At 42.1% G+C, this 25,793-nt stretch overlaps 1 protein-coding gene across 1 annotated transcript in view; it reads right to left on the reverse strand.

Annotated features, from left to right (window-relative positions):
• Positions 1–445: 445 nt before the first annotated feature.
• Positions 446–25,793, reverse strand: part of YIF1B (Yip1 interacting factor homolog B, membrane trafficking protein) — an 83,514-nt gene continuing 58,166 nt past the window's right edge. The window contains exons 5-8 of the mRNA XM_078660630.1: positions 7,657–7,714; positions 5,304–5,459; positions 4,691–4,784; positions 446–971 (exon numbers count right to left, since the gene is read on the reverse strand). Of these exons, the coding sequence (XP_078516756.1) occupies positions 816–971; positions 4,691–4,784; positions 5,304–5,459; positions 7,657–7,714 (464 nt within the window). The 3' untranslated portion in view covers positions 446–815. The remainder of the gene's footprint in view (positions 972–4,690; positions 4,785–5,303; positions 5,460–7,656; positions 7,715–25,793) is intronic.

A 25,793-nucleotide genomic window follows, 5' to 3' on the forward strand; every position in this document is an offset into this window, starting at 1 on the left:
ATACAAACCTCAGGATGACAAAGAAAATGGAGTGGGTCATTTTGAGAAGGTTTTTGAACAAAACGGATAATATCTCAGTTAGCAAAAACTGAATACTGGTAATTTGATAGGAGCACGAAGGCTGTATGCACAAATCTGCTTTTACCAAATTAGAACTATTATGGGCATGCCAAGTTTTAAGTATTTTGTTCTGTTGCTAGTTTGACTGAACAATAGCTACTAAAGAGAGTTTAAAACAAAATAAACAAACAGAAAAAACATATATGTAATCTTGTACTGCAGCTCCGATAAGAGAAAATCTATGCACTGGTAATACCGCCCTAAAATGCTTTGATTGCACATGTATAAACCGTGACATAACACAAGTATGTAAAATGAGGAATTGCTGAAAGCAAGAAAAATGCATAGGGCCATAACTGGGAACAGGCTTTTAAAAACAAAGTAATACTGTTGGTAGGAATTTATTCAAAAATGTGTTTTATTTCTTTATGTTTTTAAAAAAAAGTTTCACAGCCCGACTGCTGCCAGAACAAAAAACGGGAAAAAATAATCTGTAAGCAGTTGAGGTACATTTCTTTCCCAAAAAGATTAAGTTCATTCTGATGTTCATAATCTGGAAAAGTGAGCTTCCCAAATTAGCTAAATGGGAATTTTCTCAAGTCTGACAAAAAATCCATATTTGCGGAAACAAAAACAATAAAAGCAAACTACAGCCTCCAAGCTCTGCTCCTGTAGTGTAACCAAACTGCTGTTTCTTTCTGGTCATTCCAAGTTCCGGGCTTAAGAAGCACATGTGATCTCCGCAACAGTCACCATCACCTCACCAGGTGAAAGGTTAGCCAAAACATGAATATGGGTTGTGCAGCAGCAATAGCCATTGTGAGATACATCCTGAGCTGGTTCCTGGTCCCACGCACTACCACGCCTTCTGCTGCACCTTCTGACAGTATTTTCAGACGTAAGGTCCTAATCTGTAAATGGACAGCAAGAAAGCAAAATTAAATACAACAAGACATATTTCTTGAGAGAACCCTTCCTCTTTATTCAACAGTGAATCTCAGTGCAATACAAATCCTATCAAAGTTCCAATTTTTGGAATTTGAAGGTAAGAACTAGAACACCACATACTAAACTACAGCATGTTCAGTGGACTTCTATATCTAATTAGACTGTGGTCTTACATTTGGCCACATTCATATAATAAGTACTTTACATTACACCATTATTTGTGATCTAGGCTTTCAACCCAAATGCTTTAAAAAATGTACCCAAATCATGCAACTAAAATAAGACTATATCACAACAGGCTAAAGAAAATTAAGATATACCTGTATTGAAGATAAACCACACATTGCGAGTTCATTCTAGCCAATATATGAATCTAAAGAAGATCAAATGAGGCAATACAGAGCAGATCGGCTGAGCACATTCACAATACGATATGGAACCAGAAATTTGCAATGGAGTCTTTTTTTAATGTAAACATTTGAGGAAACCTGGAATACAACATATAAAAGCACAAGAGTAGAAACTGAAACAAGTATTCCATCGAATACAGCCAAATTTCATTGAGGGAGATAATCTAGGTGAAAGTCTCCAGGTCAAGCAATGAAACATATGGAAATGGTATAATGTTCAATTGTTGCATTTAACAAAACTTACTTTTTAAAATATAAAACCAAAAGAAAAAACAAGCGCACACAAAACAGAAAAAACAAAATGGACAAGCAATTATAAGAATATATTACAAATCAGTACAAAAACAAAATTAATTAGTTGGAAGAATTGTCAAAATTCTTGTTGCATTAGAACAATGGAAATGCTATTGTGAATAGATGAAAAGGTTTTGCTCGTCTGAAATGGAGAACGGGATCAGATATTAAATGCTGGGATTCACTGATACTTCTTCGCCATGATGCCGCTCACTCTCCCCTTTACAGTTCCATTAGCATGGCTTTATTTCCAGAGAATTAATCTTTGCAAATAATCAGATGACTAATATGACCTTAATGGAAAAAGCCAATCATTGCTCAACTCTACTTTGCCTTATCTGGAGAACAGATGGAGTCTTTTGACTTAGACAGTGCCAAACCTGGTTCTTAGACTGAATACAGCCACCTTTGAGATACAATTTCATTCTTTCTCAGACGAGAAACATCCTCACCCAAGTTAAGAATTTAGTGCTCATTCAGGACCACCCATTGCACCACTTGATATCGTTATACTAGCTCTATCTAAACCTTCCTGCTGACCTGGCACACGAGAAGCAAAGGAGGCAGACACTTCGACATCCGACACTCCTGCAGACGTAAGTAGATATTATCTACTTGGTCACATAATAATTGCTTAGGTTACTTTTACATGTAGAGAATATTAATTTGTTTGAGTTACTTAATCTTTCTTAGATGGATGACCAAAGCAATTTTCCATTTGATTAAAGATCATTCAAATGTTGAGGTTATAAAGCAGGTATTTATAAATCTAGTATTATGTCCAAATGTGAATGAACAAACTCTCAGCCTGAGTCAGCCTTCTAGAGATGAATAACTGAATGGACATTAATTTTGATATGTTGAAACTACTTGATGAAGGATAGTTAAGCGAGTTTTGATCATAATATATTTTTCTCCCATGCAAGTCTTTGATTTACAAATAGTATTGGGAGATTTGCATACCAATTTATTATTCCTACTCTACCAACACTAAAGCATAGGCCTAATGTCAGGAGGTATTGAAATATTTTGTTTAAGTGAAACTTTGTGGCCTACTCAGCAACTCTGCAAGTTATGGTGGTAAGGAAACAGACTGCATAACCTCTATTACTAATAGTCACTGATTATTTGAATGCATCTCTGAAATTTATGATCTGTGTTTTAAGCCAATTCATTCAGATTCAAACATGGCCACTACAGTTGCACAAGTGATAAATGTGGTTCTTAGAAGGCAGGCAGAATTGTGAGCATTACACCACACTTTCTGTGATCAGTAGGTTCTTGAATAAAGCAACAGGGCTGAAGCCCAGTTTAGGCAGGAGATTTAGTAGAACCCTCTGTACATAGTCGCTTGCATACATTCTTGGTTGGTATTGCTGGGTAATCTATGTAAGAGGATGGATCCTTGGACAGTGCATCATCATGGATAGAAAACCAGGTTACGAACCTATTGAATTAGTATCAGTTGTTTGGGCACCATCGAACTCGCTGCCCAACCAGAGATAGTAGGAGGACTGGAGCACATTCTTCTAGTTCTAGGAGATATAATATATATACACACATACATATATACACATATATATTTACACACAAAAGAGACTAACCAGAACACAGGTGCTATTTTGTGTTTTGCTAATAAGTTTGTAACTGTCCCAAAAAGTTTCACATTTAAAAAAAAGTATATTTGCTTCGGCCTCTTTATGGAAAATTTCATGAGGCTCCTTTAAGTTGTATGCTCCCAAAAGTGACTCATTTCCACAGGATCCTTTGCTCCTCGAAACAGAAATAGCTGAACAGAACTACGCAAACTTGGTATTCAAGTAGAACTCTGCTCAACGAAGTGCTTAGCTTAGTTTAGTGTTAACTTGCTCTGTAATTGGAGAAATTAGAGTTTAAAAAGTGTACAAGCTCTCGGCATGAAGAGATTACATTTTAGACATGTCTGGACCATTCAGTTATTGAGGATTCATTATTAGACTAGGACGCATTTTCAGCCGCCATCCATTGCAAATTCAACAGCGGATTTGGAGTTCACAGATTCTCACATCTGCTGCGTTTAGTTGCCATGACACAACACTTAGCACTTCTGTCCTTTCTGGTTTTCTTTTTCCCAAAATAGTGCTAAGGATGCAGAGTGAGCCTACCCAGAGGCCCATGTGGGAGAGCCCCCAACTGATCTTCCAAAGAGTAAACATTACTTAAAAAATATATATATATCGTGGATAAGCAAATCCTATGCTGGATTTGTGAATCTTGACTTTTTTTTTTTAATAGTTTGGTGTACTACAGCTGCAGTTGGATATCCACTGCTATGCTTCGCCTTCGGCTCTGAGCAGTGGGGGGTTGGGTGCTTGCAGTGGGGTAGGATGTGGAAATGGGTTGGGTACAGTTCACACATCAGCAAATATGGCACAGAGTGATAGGCCCTGCATTCTGGCCTGCAGGCTGGCTGCTTGTGGCAGGCCGGGCACAAGGCCTGGTCGTGTGCAGCAGCGATTCGCCACAGGGTCTGGCAGTATGCCATGCCCTTCCCCATCCCTCCCCAATTAACCACTGCTGCAAACGACCGTAGCCCCCCTTTTCGCCCCATTTTTTGTTTTAGTATTTTTTTTAATTTATTAGCCACAGACCAATGTCAAACCCTATCACAGATTATGTAATCAATTTCATTCGAAATTCTTCCAATTATAAGGTCAAAGGCAATGCTATGGGTTTTTTAAGTGTGTAAAACATATTTTAATAAATGATAGGGAGTATTGCACCTGTAAAGCAGTAGATTGTGGGTGCATGAAAAATACCCATCAAGTGGGGACTATTATAGAAACAAATAAGCAACTTTTCCCCTCAATTTTCTATTTTAATCTTCCTTCCCTCAAACCCTCTGCCCAAAACAACACTTAACAACTATTATTAAATCACTTTAAAGGATAGGAATGAAGCATTTAAGAGCTCAGACACTGGAGTTTAGCATATCTTACCATAAAAACAACATTGGCGATGCAGCACCAACTCAGCATGAGGTAGTATCCAGTCCGTCCAAAGAGCAACCCCGATAAAACCCCTACAATCATCCTGCCAAGAAAAAGGTTATATTACACATGATGGTTAAACACTAGATGCACTGAAATGCCAGCCAGTCAACGCAATATATTTTAGTATTAGCTTTTTCTATTACATTACTTTTCCTTTATTTTCGGTGTCTGTAGCATTCATGTGGAGCCGCTATCCTAATGGGAGCAGTGGTGTCCCATGACCACACAATACCACTACCTACGTGTGGGCTCAATGTTGCCTGACAATTTCATTCTCTCTGAATATTGGTGGGCAGCCTTTTTAATCAAATAATCTCAGTTTCTAGTATACCAACTGTGATCACTCTACAATCCACCACTTAGTGAAGTGGCAATCCCGGGGCATGATGTCAACTACTAAATCCGGACAGTGTGCAACTATCGATTGTCAACTACACCACATCAGAAAATTCGGATTAAAAGGACTTGTTGACCAAGAAACCCAGCAAAGGTGTATTGGCTTCTACAAGGGCACATTCAAGCTTAATAATATTAATCTTGTGAAAGAACTTCCACTTACCCAACATACTTGTAACCAGAGAAAGCAAAGAGGTCCACCATGGTCAGGTCTGTGTTCACAGTCACCAAATACAGTGCAAGTAAAATAGCCAACACCTCCACGATGAGCCAGGCAAAAGCTGAGCTGGCCTGCACACCAAGAATTTCAGGCGAAAACCTTAACATTCAGAAGAAACAGAATATTGGAATTACAAGAAGACACAGGGAAGTGGCAGGGTTAGTCTTTGTGTAGTTAACACAATGTAAGCAAGATGAAAGAAGAGCGAATGCACATGATCAATATCTCAAGAAAACACCTACATACCCAAGTTGATCCACAGCTGGGGTACTTTCCATAACCGTGAACAAAGAGCAACTGAACTGCTCATTTACGTGCTGCAATATGTCATGGCATGATCCAGAGCACTAGGCTACAATACATTATAGGACTATAGCAGCAAATACAAGCTCCGTGCCAATCTCCCTTCACCTAAACAACATCGAGACTCCAGTCATGTAGAGGCATTGTCTTGTATTTCAAATAATTTCCACGGCTTAGAAGTCTAGACTGCGCTGTTTCTATTGGAACAGGACCAAGGTCAATTTTTAATGATCTCGGTCTAGCGTGGTATAATGGATGAAAAACAGTTAAATGGAAAGCAGCCAGAATGATCACCAGTGGCTGAGATTACGTCGAACATTCCTTCCATCACATGGCTGTGTTTTCCCCAAACAAGGTTCTGGCATTTGGAGAACTTGATTTAAGGTGCTTAAAGTAACCTCTTTGAGGGAAATAGGATCTACATACTCTGAAGAAATTTCGAATGTATAGAATGAAACGTGTGGCGGCTTCTTCAACGTGATATATGAAAAACACAATTGAAGTCTTGTTTTATACAGGGTGAACCTCTTATGCTTGCGAGTCACACGATTTATGGACTGCAACATACTGATACAGTTATGTACGATGAATTATGAGAGTGTAATCCCAGCAAATCACAAAACTGGTGCAAACAAACTGAAAGTCTCAGCGTCTAACAGTCACAAGCGTATTACATTATTTTGTAAATAAAGTTCAAACTAAAATACCCAGAGATTAAACTACTTATTTAAAACCCAACATCTTCAATTCAACAATCCCAACATCTTCAATTCAACAATCAATCATCAAATATTTAGATCATCTTTCAAGTGTTAAAGAGAATTGGTAGGAGACACAGCAAGCAGGTAGTTTTAAAATAATCAGTCTTTTCAATTGGCAAAAATGTGTATGATCAGAGGCTCTAGCCCTACATATTAGTCTGCCTGCAGATCGGATAATGGTTTTTAGGACTGCAAGGATATGCTTAGGAAACCAAGCCACCAAGGTGTTTCTGAAGCCCACCTTTCGCCAGCCTAATTTTTCTACCTCTTTCATTAGATCCTCCCGGGACACCAATGGCAACATAGGGGATACATGTGGTAGACTGAGTAAAGGTTGAATTTGCTAAGGAACGCAGAGTAATGGACCCCCATCCAGACTCAGCAGCAAATAATTTGATTCTGCCCGATCAGTTAACTTTTGTATCCAAGAGATATCAATAATAACTCAGACTATAGTGGATTAAAAATGCTCAACCATCTCTGGCGATGCACTCCAGACCGCTATAGAATTCAACTATTATCCACAGTGTGGACCTTTGGGTATCATTATGTCGCCAACAAGCGCTTATAGGGAGATGCCCAGATGACCAAGTACCCTTCTCAGCTGTTGCATAAACAGATTAATCTGTAAAGGACCTAAAATTGACCGTAACCACACAGGTTCCATTTAATTCTCACCTACAGTGAGTTAGTGAGAAAAAAAAAATAGAGTAGAAAAATACCAGTTGATCGACAGCCCCTGAACGTCCTTGAAAGGATAAGCCAGGTAAGAGACAAAATAGCCTGTAGAATCTCAAAAGCAAATGTTAACTTTCAAAAGACACATAGCATTATCCTTATGGTAAGGAAGCTCTTCACTGGTAAGGGTTACTCATCAGGCCAACATTTTGTGCTTCAGACTTAGGGTGGTGCTTCTGTTTGGCGCTGAAGACATCCAGATCTTGCAAACTCCAGTTCACTTATTTACATGCCAAAAAGTGGTAATAACAATGGTACATTCCGTTGTTTCTTCTGCCATTAAACATTTAATCAAGCAGTAATAATTAGGAACAGAAATGCACCATGTCTTAGCTGTATTGATCCATCATTATGTTACTGCACCCATGTTTTTATTAAAGCATCACATTCGTGCCAAAAGCAATTTCAAAATACTCTGTAAACGTGAATACATGGTCTTCCCTTCTTCATGAGACAATGATGCCAGCACACTTTGGAGACCCCTTGAATCTTACCTGTTCTGTGTCCCCAGTGCAAGACCAGCCACGAGAATATATGTAATAAAAGCCATAGCTGAAAGGAAACAAAAAAAAAAAAAGCAAAGATCACATCAAAAGACACAAGACTTGAAACATTAACGTAACGCATTGAAAATTATTGACCTGTTACAAAGGAACCCTGGACACAGTCAGTCAGTATTTTTTTATTAACATGCAAGTGCATTATCTCAAAGTTTAATTGTATGATGCAAGGTACACAAATGGGTAATGCAGTGGAATACAATCAAATACTTGTGATAATATACAGTGTGAGAAAGTGGCTCTGTATATACTGGACTAGAATGAAGTACAGTGTGTATAGAGTCCACCAACCCCAGAGGTATAACAGAGGTGAAAGTCAGAACTGACCTTACTCTCCAAAGTGGTAGCTTGGCCGAGCAGTAAGGCAGTACCAGAGGACAGTGTAAAGCATTTGGTGTACCCACTCAGTCAGCAAAAGGTTTCACACACTCAAGGACTGAATACCAGGCCAATTGCCAATTGTTTTTATATCTACAGATATAGTTGTTTTATTTTTAGAACCAACAGTTATAAAAATATACTTTTCTGGTTATGAGTACTCTCATGTAAATACTTTGCAAGGGAGCAATAAAGTTTGTGCACACAATGATTACAGTATTGGTAGTAAGCAACACAATCCTAAAACACACTCTAAAATTGAGCTCAATGGGTTTTCTACATATAAGTATAGTTGATTACTCTATGGATTACTTTGGTAGTTCCAGGACTAGATCTGTGATTCAGTCCTGGGGTCTAACCTGAAACCAGATAAGCAAAAACGTTTTAGTTACTGTGGTGAATTTTTATGAATATAAAGCGGTTTTAAAAGTTCACACTTAGAAACTTTTCAATGTAAATCTGACAATGTTATTCAATGGAAGAAAATTCAGGTTACAGGTAAAGTACGATCACGTTACTTTTGTAACCCAGCACTGGTCTCCTAGGGCCAGTACTGGGGGCTGAACTCAAAACAGGTAGGTAATTGCGTTTCAGTATTTCGTATGATTTTTAAAGAATATTTCCAGTTTTCAAAAGTAGACACTTAGAAGAAATTTCATAGAAAAGCAGACAATAGGTTCCAATGGAGAAAATACAGATTACTAGTAAACCCGCTAGGGATTACTTTTGCGGTTCAGTACTGGGCTGAAAAGGTACAGTACTGGCTTCTCCCCTGGTCACAGGTGAGTACTTCGGAATTTGGGTGATTTTATGTGAATATTTCCAGTTTTCAAAAGTAGACACTTTGAAAATTTTCGAGTCAAAAGGAGTCAATGTTATCCAATGGCAGGTAAGTGAATTACCGGTTTCCAGGTGAGTACTTGGTTGGTGAAGTTAAGGTTCTGGGTATAGACTCAGAGGTCCCCCAGGGTCAGGTAAGTACAGTTAGTTCAATCCCAGCGGCACAGGGGCGACCGGGTGCAGAGGTAGGTAGGCCTAATGATATCCAATGAGGGAAAGGGGGCCTTCGGTTGGTGGCTGCTGGCTAGCAGGCGGCTCTGGGAGCTGGGCTCCTGGTCACTTGCTCAGGGCGGGGGGGGGGGGAAGGAGTAGGATAGGACAAAGGGGTCACAGCCAACGGCACTCGGGCGGCTGGGTGCAGGGTGCTTTTGAGCCATCGGGCGCTCAATGTAATCCAATGAGGATCTTGAAAAGGGAACAAACGCTGCAGTCTCGGGAGGGAGACTCTCCAGGGGCGACCAGCACTTCAAGAGGTAAGTTGGGATCTTGGAGCACAGGTAGGTACCCCAAAGGGAGGCACAGGGGGCTGTAGAGCGCCGGGTGCAGGGGTGTTTTTGGGTGTCGGAAAAGCTTACCCTCGGCTGGTCGCGGTTGGGGTGGCCCCTGATTCTGAGTCTGCAGGCGTCGGCTGGTTCGTCGAGGAGGGTCTTTGGGCACTGGACTTCGGGTCCCAGTCGCCGGGGGGACGTCCTCGAGGTCTTGGTTCGGGTTGGCCCGGCCCGGGCTCGGCTGGTGCAGAGTGGGCTGTCCGGAGCTTCTTGGTGGGCACCAGGTGAGTTGTTGCAGCAGAGCCTCTGCTGATGGGAGTCCCAATCTTCAAGAGGGTCAAGGCAGGCAGGTCCTCTGGGTGTCCCAAGGTTGCGGTCCGCAGGGGTCGCCGGGTAGTTCCAGGATCAACAGGCCGGGAGGGCTGGGGCCAAGTCAGTTGTTGTTGTCCTGTTGTTAGCAGCGGGTCTTCTTCTTGATCTTCTTTGGTATCGGGATCTGAGGAAGGAAGGTTCAAGGAGCCCCTAAATACTAAATTTAGGGGCGTTACAGGTAGGGCAAAGGCAGGGACCAATGGGTCCCTGTCCTGGGGTGAGTACACTCCCTAGCCTGCTCCTCTCCTGGGGGAGGGGGCAGGAGCCTAGCTGGGATTGGGCAGGGCTCCCCATCTACAAGATGGCCAGAGCCCGGGGTCGTGCTTCACCTCGCCTCCTCCACCTGAGCGGTGGAGTTGGCAAAGGTTGGCACACCCCCCTTCCTGACGTAGTTTTTCCCGTCAGTCTTCCCGCCAGAGTGGGGGGGAAGAACTGGTGGGGGCCAGTTGCTGGGAACAGCAAATGGTCTGGAGAAGCTCTCAGAGGCGGCATGCCTTTGAAGCTTCCCCCCGTCCATCCTGGGGGAGGAGACATAGCACCTCGCACAGGATGTGCATTGTTGCAGGCCCAGGAGAGCTGGGGGCTCTCCACACAGGGGTCCAGCGACATGTCTGCTGTGTGGCAGCCTCTGCAGCCACTCAGCCCAGACGTGGATTGTAGGTTCGGGTTTTGGAGGGCATCTCCAAGATGCCCTCTGGTGCATCTTACATTAAATCCCACACTGGCATCAGTGCGGGTTTAATGTGCTGAGAAGTTTGGTACCAAACTTGTCAGTCTTCAGTGCAGCCATTATGGTGCTGTGGAGTTAGTAATGACAACCTCCCAGCACCATATACTCTTAATGAAATCACTGCACTTACAGTGTCCAGGAATGGCCCTGGGTACTGTAGGGGCACAGGGCTCAGGCACCTGTGCCCTCATCTCTGGCATAGGGCACCCAGCTAGAGGGGTGACTGAAGTACGCCAGTGTAGTGGGTTCTGTGGGCATGGCACACAGGGATGTGGGCCATGTCGACTTCTTGTTGTAGTTCTGCACTTAGGCACTCAGCCTGCAAAGGCAGTGTGTGGGTGCCAGGGCCCCTGAGGGTGGCACAATAAGTGCTGCAGCCCTCAGGGGTCTTCCCTGGTCACCATGCCCTGGGTACCTAGGGTACCATTTACTAGGGGCCGACAGGTGGCCAGAGATGCCAATTGGGTCTTTTGCTTCAGCATAGTTATAGGGAAGGAACATAGGCCCTGGGTACCCGGTTGGCAGGAACCCAGAGCACACTCAGTCAAATCACATCAGCAGTTCAGAAAAAAGTGGGGGCATACCAATGCAAGAAAGATGGCACTCTCACATACAGTTATTTAAATGGTCACAATATGAATTAAGTCCAGAGACTTGAGAAATGTCATACTTTACATAAACTTAGCTCAGTAAGGCAGTCATAAAGGTGTATGTTTAAAAAGGAGTGGTTGTCTAAAAAAATGAGGAGCCTAGTTTCTAAAAAGGCAGTTAAACTAAAATATTTTCAAATTACAATTTTACTATCTTACAGCTTTATTGCGCTGTGCGCAATAACCTGCATCTTAGCAAGAATTCTCTGAGTGGCTCGTGAGCTACTACTGGTAGCTCTCCACCTATCTGTAGTAGCCCAGCCTACTAAATTAGAAGCATTAAATAGGTTAAATTAATACATGTATATAAAAACAGAAAAGTGTGTAATTGCTAGGAAAATGTCATTTTCAGAACTCATAACCAGATGTTTTGAGAAAAATTGTTGCATTTTTCAAAGCATATTTAAAGTTGACATTTGAATGATTAATCAAGCAGCTTTGGGAGGAGTTAATAATATCATGGTGCCAGGGGCACTATAGCACTGGCGGTTATGTATTTCCCCATGCAGAGGCATTCAACATTGGCAAACCATTTTTTACATTACTGCTGGCAACGGTGCCTGGTGACCAGAGGTGATCACTGCAGATAATCTTGCATATGGTGGCCACCAATGCAATCGTGTCTGATGTTGTGACTAGAACAGCTTTAATATTAGTAGGTTGGGTGATTTTCACTTAACATAAGTAGCTCTTTCTACAGTAAAGGCTGCAAAACCTTAATCTGAGCAATCTAGTGCATTGCAGTACAGTGGCAGGGTGTGCCTCCACCTACAAAAATAAATCGGTTTCCTAAAAGTTCTGCCTAAAGGGAGAAATGCTTCTGGGGGTGGCGCTTAAATGTAAGTCAAGGACACCAACTTTTTCACATTATTAATAAATTAGGGCTCCCGGTTTTATGGTACTTATTTTTGTAACATTTCTATCTATATTAATCTTTTGGCCATCGTATTGGTATTTCTCCATATATATCTAGTGGTTTGAGAATGAATGGAGTCCTAAAATTGTATACTTACAAATTTAATTGCTAAACGTGAACTCAAACTGTCTCCAAGTCAAGTAAAGTCAAAACATTGTTTATTTAGACCATAGTCTTTAAACAAATAGCAAAAACTCATTACACTTACTACTGCACAATTTGTACATTCTCGGAGCACCAAGGAGCTTAATACACTCTCAATAATGAAATAAATACCAATTATCCAATAAAAACAGGGCACACTTATACAATTTATACCCGGCTTGATACAACTCTAAAACCTAATCCATTCATATTTATATAAAATTCATAAAACCTGACATAAAACTCAAAAACTATTTATAAAACGGTCTCATTTTAGCAAATTAAGCATAGGAATATATAAAAAAAACACTACACCCACAAATAATTATTAGCATCATATACAAATATATATTAATAAATGCCAACATTTAAGCTAATCTCATCCCGTTTATTAACTCCCCATGCTATCTAACTGCTCTGAGGCCGGCTGGAGTTCATACAGAACAGCACGGAGAGTCTCTTACAAAAGCACACTTTTTTGTATTTTTCCACCTTTTTTTTTACTAAAAGCTTTATTACAGTGTAATACAAATGTACAGAACTTCTTTTTATTTAAAATTAAAATCCAAGGTTATTAAAAGAAAGAGTATAAAATTAAAATAAGAGGTAAAGTGTACAAATAATATAATTCTGCACTGTGTTTTTACTGCAAAAAAAACTAAAGAAAAAAGAAAAAGACGACTAACAGAAAACTGGCAGCCTTAATAATAATTCTATAACAAATAGGAGGAGTACCACCAGAAATCAGGCTATACAGCCAGTATCAGTGGAATGAGACCGTGATTTATAAGAAGAAGTCCTTCTTTGTTTTTTAAGGAACCCCTCACTCACCGACCTGGTCGGTGACATGCTTCATCATCGGGGCCACCTTGACAGCCGAGTGCCGTCAAGGTGTGCTGCGACACCTGAAAATACAGTGGAGCGGGTATGTGGGTGATGAATGTGAAAAAAAGGTCAGTGGGTTAAAAATTGTCCTGGTATGACTTAATATTATTTATTGTGAGGCTACTGGACAATGTTAAAAATAGTGTGTGTAGATACAGTCAAGGCGTTAATTAGACCTAATGTATCTGAATTTATGTGATAGGTCTACATGTTTCAAACCATTGGTGGGAGTTACCGGTTTTTCTTCAGGACCATAAAAAGAAAGGAGTTGGGTGGTCAGGGTACACTAACGCCCTGCCATACCTGCAACCCTCTCAACACCCAATTTAGCAATTTGCATAAATGGGTAAAAAAACTTGCAACCAGGTATGGTTACAGAAAATGGCAAAAACCTGTGAAAAAGAAAAGGATTATAAGTCACAAAAGGTTGATTACATGCCTGTAACGTAGTGAAGTGACGTAGTCCGTTCTGTCTCTTGAGTCATTCCACACACCGTAACAGCGAAATTGTGCAGCATGCGGTGTATCAATACAATATAAAGATGGGAAGTTTCCTAGAATAGCACACCTATCAATATTGGTGTGACTGTGTACATAATATTTTATGTTTCAACCAGTCAAACACAGGCTCCAAAGTGCGTGCCTAGCTAATGACTGTGTTATGATTAGTGTCAGAAAAATGCCGACGTGGTGACATGCCAACTTGATCCAAAGTCACAAAACATATAAGACAGTACAAACACACAACACATATATAGTAAAAGACTTATAAAATGCTCACTTCTCAGTGGAGAAATGTTTGCTGCACAGGAATTGAGGGGAGGCAGCAAAGCTCAAAAGAACGTATTCTGTAAAGCCAAGGGAAAAAGGATACCAGTAGAGACAAAATCAGTTTACCGATTGCTCTCAAGTCTCCTTCGTGGAAATAAACCGGAAACCGAAGTGTTTCCATTAGCGCTAGTATTACTTACAGTTTTTTGGCATATCGAGTGACTTCTCACCTAATCCGCCCCTCCGTGTACCCGTGTTATGTGGAAAGGCAGCGCCGAGTTTAAAGGCGGCCGCCATTACGGGCGTGGAGGGCGTGGCTGGCTGGCGTAGCGTGATGACGTCACCGCATCACGTGAGCGTCGCGCGCGCGCCGGGTTGCTGTAGCAACCAAAGGAAAACAACGGTCTCCGTGAAAACGGAGTGTGTTGTACTTGCGTTTAGAAAATAAATCTCAAGGGAAACGACATGCAAGTGTTGGCTATCAGAAACTGAGGGGATTACTTCAGTTCCAGGTCTCCGTAAAAACGGAGCGTGTTTTACTGGCGCTCGGGAAATAAATATCAAGGGAAGGGACATGCAAGTATTGGCTATCAGAAAATGAGGGGATTACCTCAGGGTAGGGTATTTAGAGGGGGAAAAAAAATATATATATTTTGAGGGGATTTGTTACAATGTATAACAAATGTGTTACAAAGGGCATGAATAGGAGAGGGGTTGATACTAATGCTATATAAGCCTCAGTTAGGGGATTGATATGAGGAGCAAACGCTAGGACGAGAGATGTCTTTCTCACTGAGATGAGACAATAGTGGTGACTTTTGAGTTCTTCAACAGAGTACAGAGGCCCAAGGGATGTTATCATTGAGGCCCTGTTTGTTGGTGGACAGCCTATACACCCATCTCTGTTCCTTCTCAAAAAGGCGTTTCTGGATGTTCGGGCCAGGGGTGATTTGTTCAATTACAGTCCAGAACATGTCATTTGGTGTGTGACCTTTTTCGAGAAAGTGGTCTGTTAGTCGGGTCGCATTCTTCTTGCAGCGAATGGTGCTGCGATGCTCACAGATCCTTTGTTTCACCTTCCTGGTTGTCATCCCCACATATCTTTTTTTGCAGGTACATTCGATCAAGTATACTACATTCTCGCTGTTGCAGTTTGTGTGTGCAATTTGTTTCCAGGTTTTTCCCACTTCTAAATCTAGAGTTTTTGTGTTTCTGGTTAAGTGGCATACGCTGCAATCACCACAGCGGTAGTGTCCAGTCACGTCTGGTAGGCCCCAGGTCCTGGTAATGGAAGCTGTTGGCGGGATCTTTTTCACCTTGGGTCTGGTATTCACAAGGGTGTCTTTCAGGCTTTGTGATTTTTTAAAAGAAAAAAGTGGTTTTTCCCAGTGCAGATTCCCAGTGTTTATTATGTTCCAATGTTTGTTTATGCTCCTGGTTACCTGATTTGATATGGAATTGAAAGTAGTAACACAGGTCAGGGGAATTTCTGCCTCATTCTTGGTTTTTTCTTCAAGGAGTGCCTCTCTGGGTTGGTTCCTTGCCCTCTTTTGACATTTGTTGACTATCTTCTTCGGGTATCCTCGGGTGTCCAGTTTTTTTGAAAGTTCGTCTGCTTGTGTTTTATAATCAGACAATTTACTGCAATTCCTACGCAGTCTCAAAAACTGTCCGTAGGGTAAATTTTCCCTAAGAGGTCGAGGGTGGAAACTTTCAAACCTCAGGAGGTTGTTCTTCGAGGTTGGTTTGTAGTGGGTTTTTGTTTCTAAATGATTGCCCTCTTTTGTTATCACTACATCAAGAAAAACAATCTCTTTTTTATCATGGCAACTTGTGAACTTGAGGTTCACATCACAGGTGTTAATCCAGGTTATGAATTGTTCCAGACGTTCGGTTGGTCCTTGCCAGATGGCGAGGACGTCATCAATATATCGCCTCCAAAATGTTAGATGTTCACGATATGGATTCGTGTTAGTCAAGATGAATTTGTTCTCAAAATCGTAGACATACAAACCAGCTATGCTGGGGGCAAAAACACTGCCCATTGAGGTCCCCCCGGTTTGTAGAAAGAGTTTACCCTCGAATTCGAAAAAATTCCTTTTAAGGGCCAGGGTGGCGCATTCCAAAATGAATGCCTTTGGAGTGTGGTAAGGCCAGTCTGCATTCTCTAGAGTGTTCTCCAGGACTCGGATGGTGTCGTCCTGGGGTATACTCGTGTATAGGCTTTCAATATCAAAGCTAAGGAGTGTAGTATTTTCATCGACCTCCACCTCCTGTAGTAGGTTCAATAGACTCTTAGTGTCTTGTAGGTAGGTGGTAGATTCTTGTACAATGGTCTTTAGAAAAAAATCGCAGAACCTGGACAGAGGTTCTAGCAGAGAGCCAATTCCTGAGACTATTGGTCGTCCCGGGGGGGGTAATTTCCCCTTGTGCATTTTAGGTAAGATGTAAAAATAAGGAATCTTTCCTTCAGTGGTACACAGGTAATCCGCTTCCTGTTTGGATATTGCTCCGTTGGTCTCTGCGATCTCAACTAACTGACAAATCTCTGTTTTTAGATCGCTTGAGGGATCAGTGTCCAGGACTTGGTAGTTATTTCTGTCGCTCAGAAGTCGGTTACATTCCTCCCTGTAGGCAGTGGTGTCCATAATGACAAGTCCACCGCCTTTGTCAGCAGGTTTTATAATGGTTGTTTCGCAGGCACGTAGTTCCTTTAATGCTGTTCTTTCTATGTTGCTCAGGTTTTGAAAGCTGGAAGATGTTTGCATTTTCTCAACATCATTGTAAACGGCCTGTTCGAAGGTCACTATTTCAACCGGTGTTGCGTGTTGGGGTGGCATAAAGGTTGATTTTAGTCTTAGTCCACTTTCATTCTCTACTTCACAGTCTTTTGGTTGGCCCTGTTTTTCGAAAAATGCTTTAAGTCTTAGTTTCCTGAAAAAGCCGGCCAGTTCACAGTGTAACTGAAATTTGTCAAGTCGTGCTGTAGGGACATATCCAAGTCCTTTGTTGAGGACATTTTCTTCAACACTTGTAAGTGGTCTTGATGATAAGTTTGTAACTAAGGTTTCGCACTGCTTGTGCCTGCCTTGCTCTTTGTTCTGTTGCTCACAGGGTCGTCCTCCTCCCAGTGGACTTGATTGGACTGTCTGTTTTTTCCCCTTCCCCTTCTGCCCCTGTGAAAAAAAGGAGGCCGAAACTGATTTTGATGGAAAGGCGGGGGTTGGAAGTGTGGTTGGAAGGGGGGCTGCCATCCATACATCGAGTAATTTGCTGATTGATTGAATGGATCTTGGAATATCGGGGGTTGGAATCCAGGCCAGAAGTTTCCTTGCGCTCTTCTACCTCCCCTTCCCCTCTGTTTGTTTACACTTGTATTTGATCCGTTGCTACTGCCTGATGAGACACTTGATGCGTCAGAGTCTGATGTTGGTTTATCAGGTGGTTTATAGTCAGGATCCGAATAGGGATATGTTTTAACAAAGGAGAACCTTTTTAAGTCCTTTTGAAATTTTGTGGCTTTTTGCTGGGTCAAATTGTCTTTATATTCAGTTATTTCTTTATTAATTTCATCCAATCTTCTTTTGTACCCAGTTATGGTGGCTTTTATGTGTGCTTCCGTCTTTTGAATATCAATTTGAATGGTTTCAGACAGTCTCAGTGCCGTTTTGATTATTAGGACAATCCAATCATGGGTACAATGCCAGGCTATTAGTGCCCAGTCTTTACGAAATTGGGCATCATTTAAAAAGATGCGTGGGGCATTCGTAACCAGAAGACCTTTGGGTGCCATGTTATTCGTGACATATTCTTTTAGGATGGTACCATGTAAAATTGTTCTTATGCGTTCCCTTTTCATTTCCGTGAGTTTTTCCCAGTCGCCTGTTTGCGAAATCGTCTGTGAGATGCTGGCATCAGCAAAACCAGAGATTTCGCCAAAAATAGCATCAATCTCCTCTGTGGAGTAAGTGAGACCTTGGTTTTCTCCCATGGTTGAAAAGAAGTGAGCGAAAAAATCTTCTCTATAGAATGTGTATGTGAGATGTCTAACAAGTGGGCTGAGGATCAAAGAAGGACAGGATAAACTCTCGCAGCTGTGCGCTGCCAAGACATATATTTAACAAGATATAGAGAGCAAAGGGATTTTTATCCACTCAAGTGGACGGAAGGGTACTCCCAGTCCCCTGGTTTACTAGTTCTATAACAAATAGGAGGAGTACCACCAGAAATCAGGCTATACAGCCAGTATCAGTGGAATGAGACCGTGATTTATAAGAAGAAGTCCTTCTTTGTTTTTTAAGGAACCCCTCACTCACCGACCTGGTCGGTGACATGCTTCATCATCGGGGCCACCTTGACAGCCGAGTGCCGTCAAGGTGTGCTGCGACACCTGAAAATACAGTGGAGCGGGTATGTGGGTGATGAATGTGAAAAAAAGGTCAGTGGGTTAAAAATTGTCCTGGTATGACTTAATATTATTTATTGTGAGGCTACTGGACAATGTTAAAAATAGTGTGTGTAGATACAGTCAAGGCGTTAATTAGACCTAATGTATCTGAATTTATGTGATAGGTCTACATGTTTCAAACCATTGGTGGGAGTTACCGGTTTTTCTTCAGGACCATAAAAAGAAAGGAGTTGGGTGGTCAGGGTACACTAACGCCCTGCCATACCTGCAACCCTCTCAACACCCAATTTAGCAATTTGCATAAATGGGTAAAAAAACTTGCAACCAGGTATGGTTACAGAAAATGGCAAAAACCTGTGAAAAAGAAAAGGATTATAAGTCACAAAAGGTTGATTACATGCCTGTAACGTAGTGAAGTGACGTAGTCCGTTCTGTCTCTTGAGTCATTCCACACACCGTAACAGCGAAATTGTGCAGCATGCGGTGTATCAATACAATATAAAGATGGGAAGTTTCCTAGAATAGCACACCTATCAATATTGGTGTGACTGTGTACATAATATTTTATGTTTCAACCAGTCAAACACAGGCTCCAAAGTGCGTGCCTAGCTAATGACTGTGTTATGATTAGTGTCAGAAAAATGCCGACGTGGTGACATGCCAACTTGATCCAAAGTCACAAAACATATAAGACAGTACAAACACACAACACATATATAGTAAAAGACTTATAAAATGCTCACTTCTCAGTGGAGAAATGTTTGCTGCACAGGAATTGAGGGGAGGCAGCAAAGCTCAAAAGAACGTATTCTGTAAAGCCAAGGGAAAAAGGATACCAGTAGAGACAAAATCAGTTTACCGATTGCTCTCAAGTCTCCTTCGTGGAAATAAACCGGAAACCGAAGTGTTTCCATTAGCGCTAGTATTACTTACAGTTTTTTGGCATATCGAGTGACTTCTCACCTAATCCGCCCCTCCGTGTACCCGTGTTATGTGGAAAGGCAGCGCCGAGTTTAAAGGCGGCCGCCATTACGGGCGTGGAGGGCGTGGCTGGCTGGCGTAGCGTGATGACGTCACCGCATCACGTGAGCGTCGCGCGCGCGCCGGGTTGCTGTAGCAACCAAAGGAAAACAACGGTCTCCGTGAAAACGGAGTGTGTTGTACTTGCGTTTAGAAAATAAATCTCAAGGGAAACAACATGCAAGTGTTGGCTATCAGAAACTGAGGGGATTACTTCAGTTCCAGGTCTCCGTAAAAACGGAGCGTGTTTTACTGGCGCTCGGGAAATAAATATCAAGGGAAGGGACATGCAAGTATTGGCTATCAGAAAATGAGGGGATTACCTCAGGGTAGGGTATTTAGAGGGGGAAAAAAAATATATATATTTTGAGGGGATTTGTTACAATGTATAACAAATGTGTTACAAAGGGCATGAATAGGAGAGGGGTTGATACTAATGCTATATAAGCCTCAGTTAGGGGATTGATATGAGGAGCAAACGCTAGGACGAGAGATGTCTTTCTCACTGAGATGAGACAATAGTGGTGACTTTTGAGTTCTTCAACAGAGTACAGAGGCCCAAGGGATGTTATCATTGAGGCCCTGTTTGTTGGTGGACAGCCTATACACCCATCTCTGTTCCTTCTCAAAAAGGCGTTTCTGGATGTTCGGGCCAGGGGTGATTTGTTCAATTACAGTCCAGAACATGTCATTTGGTGTGTGACCTTTTTCGAGAAAGTGGTCTGTTAGTCGGGTCGCATTCTTCTTGCAGCGAATGGTGCTGCGATGCTCACAGATCCTTTGTTTCACCTTCCTGGTTGTCATCCCCACATATCTTTTTTTGCAGGTACATTCGATCAAGTATACTACATTCTCGCTGTTGCAGTTTGTGTGTGCAATTTGTTTCCAGGTTTTTCCCACTTCTAAATCTAGAGTTTTTGTGTTTCTGGTTAAGTGGCATACGCTGCAATCACCACAGCGGTAGTGTCCAGTCACGTCTGGTAGGCCCCAGGTCCTGGTAATGGAAGCTGTTGGCGGGATCTTTTTCACCTTGGGTCTGGTATTCACAAGGGTGTCTTTCAGGCTTTGTGATTTTTTAAAAGAAAAAAGTGGTTTTTCCCAGTGCAGATTCCCAGTGTTTATTATGTTCCAATGTTTGTTTATGCTCCTGGTTACCTGATTTGATATGGAATTGAAAGTAGTAACACAGGTCAGGGGAATTTCTGCCTCATTCTTGGTTTTTTCTTCAAGGAGTGCCTCTCTGGGTTGGTTCCTTGCCCTCTTTTGACATTTGTTGACTATCTTCTTCGGGTATCCTCGGGTGTCCAGTTTTTTTGAAAGTTCGTCTGCTTGTGTTTTATAATCAGACAATTTACTGCAATTCCTACGCAGTCTCAAAAACTGTCCGTAGGGTAAATTTTCCCTAAGAGGTCGAGGGTGGAAACTTTCAAACCTCAGGAGGTTGTTCTTCGAGGTTGGTTTGTAGTGGGTTTTTGTTTCTAAATGATTGCCCTCTTTTGTTATCACTACATCAAGAAAAACAATCTCTTTTTTATCATGGCAACTTGTGAACTTGAGGTTCACATCACAGGTGTTAATCCAGGTTATGAATTGTTCCAGACGTTCGGTTGGTCCTTGCCAGATGGCGAGGACGTCATCAATATATCGCCTCCAAAATGTTAGATGTTCACGATATGGATTCGTGTTAGTCAAGATGAATTTGTTCTCAAAATCGTAGACATACAAACCAGCTATGCTGGGGGCAAAAACACTGCCCATTGAGGTCCCCCCGGTTTGTAGAAAGAGTTTACCCTCGAATTCGAAAAAATTCCTTTTAAGGGCCAGGGTGGCGCATTCCAAAATGAATGCCTTTGGAGTGTGGTAAGGCCAGTCTGCATTCTCTAGAGTGTTCTCCAGGACTCGGATGGTGTCGTCCTGGGGTATACTCGTGTATAGGCTTTCAATATCAAAGCTAAGGAGTGTAGTATTTTCATCGACCTCCACCTCCTGTAGTAGGTTCAATAGACTCTTAGTGTCTTGTAGGTAGGTGGTAGATTCTTGTACAATGGTCTTTAGAAAAAAATCGCAGAACCTGGACAGAGGTTCTAGCAGAGAGCCAATTCCTGAGACTATTGGTCGTCCCGGGGGGGGTAATTTCCCCTTGTGCATTTTAGGTAAGATGTAAAAATAAGGAATCTTTCCTTCAGTGGTACACAGGTAATCCGCTTCCTGTTTGGATATTGCTCCGTTGGTCTCTGCGATCTCAACTAACTGACAAATCTCTGTTTTTAGATCGCTTGAGGGATCAGTGTCCAGGACTTGGTAGTTATTTCTGTCGCTCAGAAGTCGGTTACATTCCTCCCTGTAGGCAGTGGTGTCCATAATGACAAGTCCACCGCCTTTGTCAGCAGGTTTTATAATGGTTGTTTCGCAGGCACGTAGTTCCTTTAATGCTGTTCTTTCTATGTTGCTCAGGTTTTGAAAGCTGGAAGATGTTTGCATTTTCTCAACATCATGGCCCGAACATCCAGAAACGCCTTTTTGAGAAGGAACAGAGATGGGTGTATAGGCTGTCCACCAACAAACAGGGCCTCAATGATAACATCCCTTGGGCCTCTGTACTCTGTTGAAGAACTCAAAAGTCACCACTATTGTCTCATCTCAGTGAGAAAGACATCTCTCGTCCTAGCGTTTGCTCCTCATATCAATCCCCTAACTGAGGCTTATATAGCATTAGTATCAACCCCTCTCCTATTCATGCCCTTTGTAACACATTTGTTATACATTGTAACAAATCCCCTCAAAATATATATATTTTTTTTCCCCCTCTAAATACCCTACCCTGAGGTAATCCCCTCATTTTCTGATAGCCAATACTTGCATGTCCCTTCCCTTGATATTTATTTCCCGAGCGCCAGTAAAACACGCTCCGTTTTTACGGAGACCTGGAACTGAAGTAATCCCCTCAGTTTCTGATAGCCAACACTTGCATGTCGTTTCCCTTGAGATTTATTTTCTAAACGCAAGTACAACACACTCCGTTTTCACGGAGACCGTTGTTTTCTTTTGGTTGCTACAGCAACCCGGCGCGCGCGCGACGCTCACGTGATGCGGTGACGTCATCACGCTACGCCAGCCAGCCACGCCCTCCACGCCCGTAATGGCGGCCGCCTTTAAACTCGGCGCTGCCTTTCCACATAACACGGGTACACGGAGGGGCGGATTAGGTGAGAAGTCACTCGATATGCCAAAAAACTGTAAGTAATACTAGCGCTAATGGAAACACTTCGGTTTCCGGTTTATTTCCACGAAGGAGACTTGAGAGCAATCGGTAAACTGATTTTGTCTCTACTGGTATCCTTTTTCCCTTGGCTTTACAGAATACGTTCTTTTGAGCTTTGCTGCCTCCCCTCAATTCCTGTGCAGCAAACATTTCTCCACTGAGAAGTGAGCATTTTATAAGTCTTTTACTATATATGTGTTGTGTGTTTGTACTGTCTTATATGTTTTGTGACTTTGGATCAAGTTGGCATGTCACCACGTCGGCATTTTTCTGACACTAATCATAACACAGTCATTAGCTAGGCACGCACTTTGGAGCCTGTGTTTGACTGGTTGAAACATAAAATATTATGTACACAGTCACACCAATATTGATAGGTGTGCTATTCTAGGAAACTTCCCATCTTTATATTGTATTGATACACCGCATGCTGCACAATTTCGCTGTTACGGTGTGTGGAATGACTCAAGAGACAGAACGGACTACGTCACTTCACTACGTTACAGGCATGTAATCAACCTTTTGTGACTTATAATCCTTTTCTTTTTCACAGGTTTTTGCCATTTTCTGTAACCATACCTGGTTGCAAGTTTTTTTACCCATTTATGCAAATTGCTAAATTGGGTGTTGAGAGGGTTGCAGGTATGGCAGGGCGTTAGTGTACCCTGACCACCCAACTCCTTTCTTTTTATGGTCCTGAAGAAAAACCGGTAACTCCCACCAATGGTTTGAAACATGTAGACCTATCACATAAATTCAGATACATTAGGTCTAATTAACGCCTTGACTGTATCTACACACACTATTTTTAACATTGTCCAGTAGCCTCACAATAAATAATATTAAGTCATACCAGGACAATTTTTAACCCACTGACCTTTTTTTCACATTCATCACCCACATACCCGCTCCACTGTATTTTCAGGTGTCGCAGCACACCTTGACGGCACTCGGCTGTCAAGGTGGCCCCGATGATGAAGCATGTCACCGACCAGGTCGGTGAGTGAGGGGTTCCTTAAAAAACAAAGAAGGACTTCTTCTTATAAATCACGGTCTCATTCCACTGATACTGGCTGTATAGCCTGATTTCTGGTGGTACTCCTCCTATTTGTTATAGAACTAGTAAACCAGGGGACTGGGAGTACCCTTCCGTCCACTTGAGTGGATAAAAATCCCTTTGCTCTCTATATCTTGTTAAATATATGTCTTGGCAGCGCACAGCTGCGAGAGTTTATCCTGTCCTTCTTTGATCCTCAGCCCACTTGTTAGACATCTCACATACACATTCTATAGAGAAGATTTTTTCGCTCACTTCTTTTCAACCATGGGAGAAAACCAAGGTCTCACTTACTCCACAGAGGAGATTGATGCTATTTTTGGCGAAATCTCTGGTTTTGCTGATGCCAGCATCTCACAGACGATTTCGCAAACAGGCGACTGGGAAAAACTCACGGAAATGAAAAGGGAACGCATAAGAACAATTTTACATGGTACCATCCTAAAAGAATATGTCACGAATAACATGGCACCCAAAGGTCTTCTGGTTACGAATGCCCCACGCATCTTTTTAAATGATGCCCAATTTCGTAAAGACTGGGCACTAATAGCCTGGCATTGTACCCATGATTGGATTGTCCTAATAATCAAAACGGCACTGAGACTGTCTGAAACCATTCAAATTGATATTCAAAAGACGGAAGCACACATAAAAGCCACCATAACTGGGTACAAAAGAAGATTGGATGAAATTAATAAAGAAATAACTGAATATAAAGACAATTTGACCCAGCAAAAAGCCACAAAATTTCAAAAGGACTTAAAAAGGTTCTCCTTTGTTAAAACATATCCCTATTCGGATCCTGACTATAAACCACCTGATAAACCAACATCAGACTCTGACGCATCAAGTGTCTCATCAGGCAGTAGCAACGGATCAAATACAAGTGTAAACAAACAGAGGGGAAGGGGAGGTAGAAGAGCGCAAGGAAACTTCTGGCCTGGATTCCAACCCCCGATATTCCAAGATCCATTCAATCAATCAGCAAATTACTCGATGTATGGATGGCAGCCCCCCTTCCAACCACACTTCCAACCCCCGCCTTTCCATCAAAATCAGTTTCGGCCTCCTTTTTTTCACAGGGGCAGAAGGGGAAGGGGAAAAAACAGACAGTCCAATCAAGTCCACTGGGAGGAGGACGACCCTGTGAGCAACAGAACAAAGAGCAAGGCAGGCACAAGCAGTGCGAAACCTTAGTTACAAACTTATCATCAAGACCACTTACAAGTGTTGAAGAAAATGTCCTCAACAAAGGACTTGGATATGTCCCTACAGCACGACTTGACAAATTTCAGTTACACTGTGAACTGGCCGGCTTTTTCAGGAAACTAAGACTTAAAGCATTTTTCGAAAAACAGGGCCAACCAAAAGACTGTGAAGTAGAGAATGAAAGTGGACTAAGACTAAAATCAACCTTTATGCCACCCCAACACGCAACACCGGTTGAAATAGTGACCTTCGAACAGGCCGTTTACAATGATGTTGAGAAAATGCAAACATCTTCCAGCTTTCAAAACCTGAGCAACATAGAAAGAACAGCATTAAAGGAACTACGTGCCTGCGAAACAACCATTATAAAACCTGCTGACAAAGGCGGTGGACTTGTCATTATGGACACCACTGCCTACAGGGAGGAATGTAACCGACTTCTGAGCGACAGAAATAACTACCAAGTCCTGGACACTGATCCCTCAAGCGATCTAAAAACAGAGATTTGTCAGTTAGTTGAGATCGCAGAGACCAACGGAGCAATATCCAAACAGGAAGCGGATTACCTGTGTACCACTGAAGGAAAGATTCCTTATTTTTACATCTTACCTAAAATGCACAAGGGGAAATTACCCCCCCCGGGACGACCAATAGTCTCAGGAATTGGCTCTCTGCTAGAACCTCTGTCCAGGTTCTGCGATTTTTTTCTAAAGACCATTGTACAAGAATCTACCACCTACCTACAAGACACTAAGAGTCTATTGAACCTACTACAGGAGGTGGAGGTCGATGAAAATACTACACTCCTTAGCTTTGATATTGAAAGCCTATACACGAGTATACCCCAGGACGACACCATCCGAGTCCTGGAGAACACTCTAGAGAATGCAGACTGGCCTTACCACACTCCAAAGGCATTCATTTTGGAATGCGCCACCCTG

This window comes from Lissotriton helveticus, chromosome 9, assembly GCF_964261635.1.
Source record: "Lissotriton helveticus chromosome 9, aLisHel1.1, whole genome shotgun sequence".
NCBI classification, from domain to species: domain Eukaryota; kingdom Metazoa; phylum Chordata; class Amphibia; order Caudata; family Salamandridae; genus Lissotriton; species Lissotriton helveticus.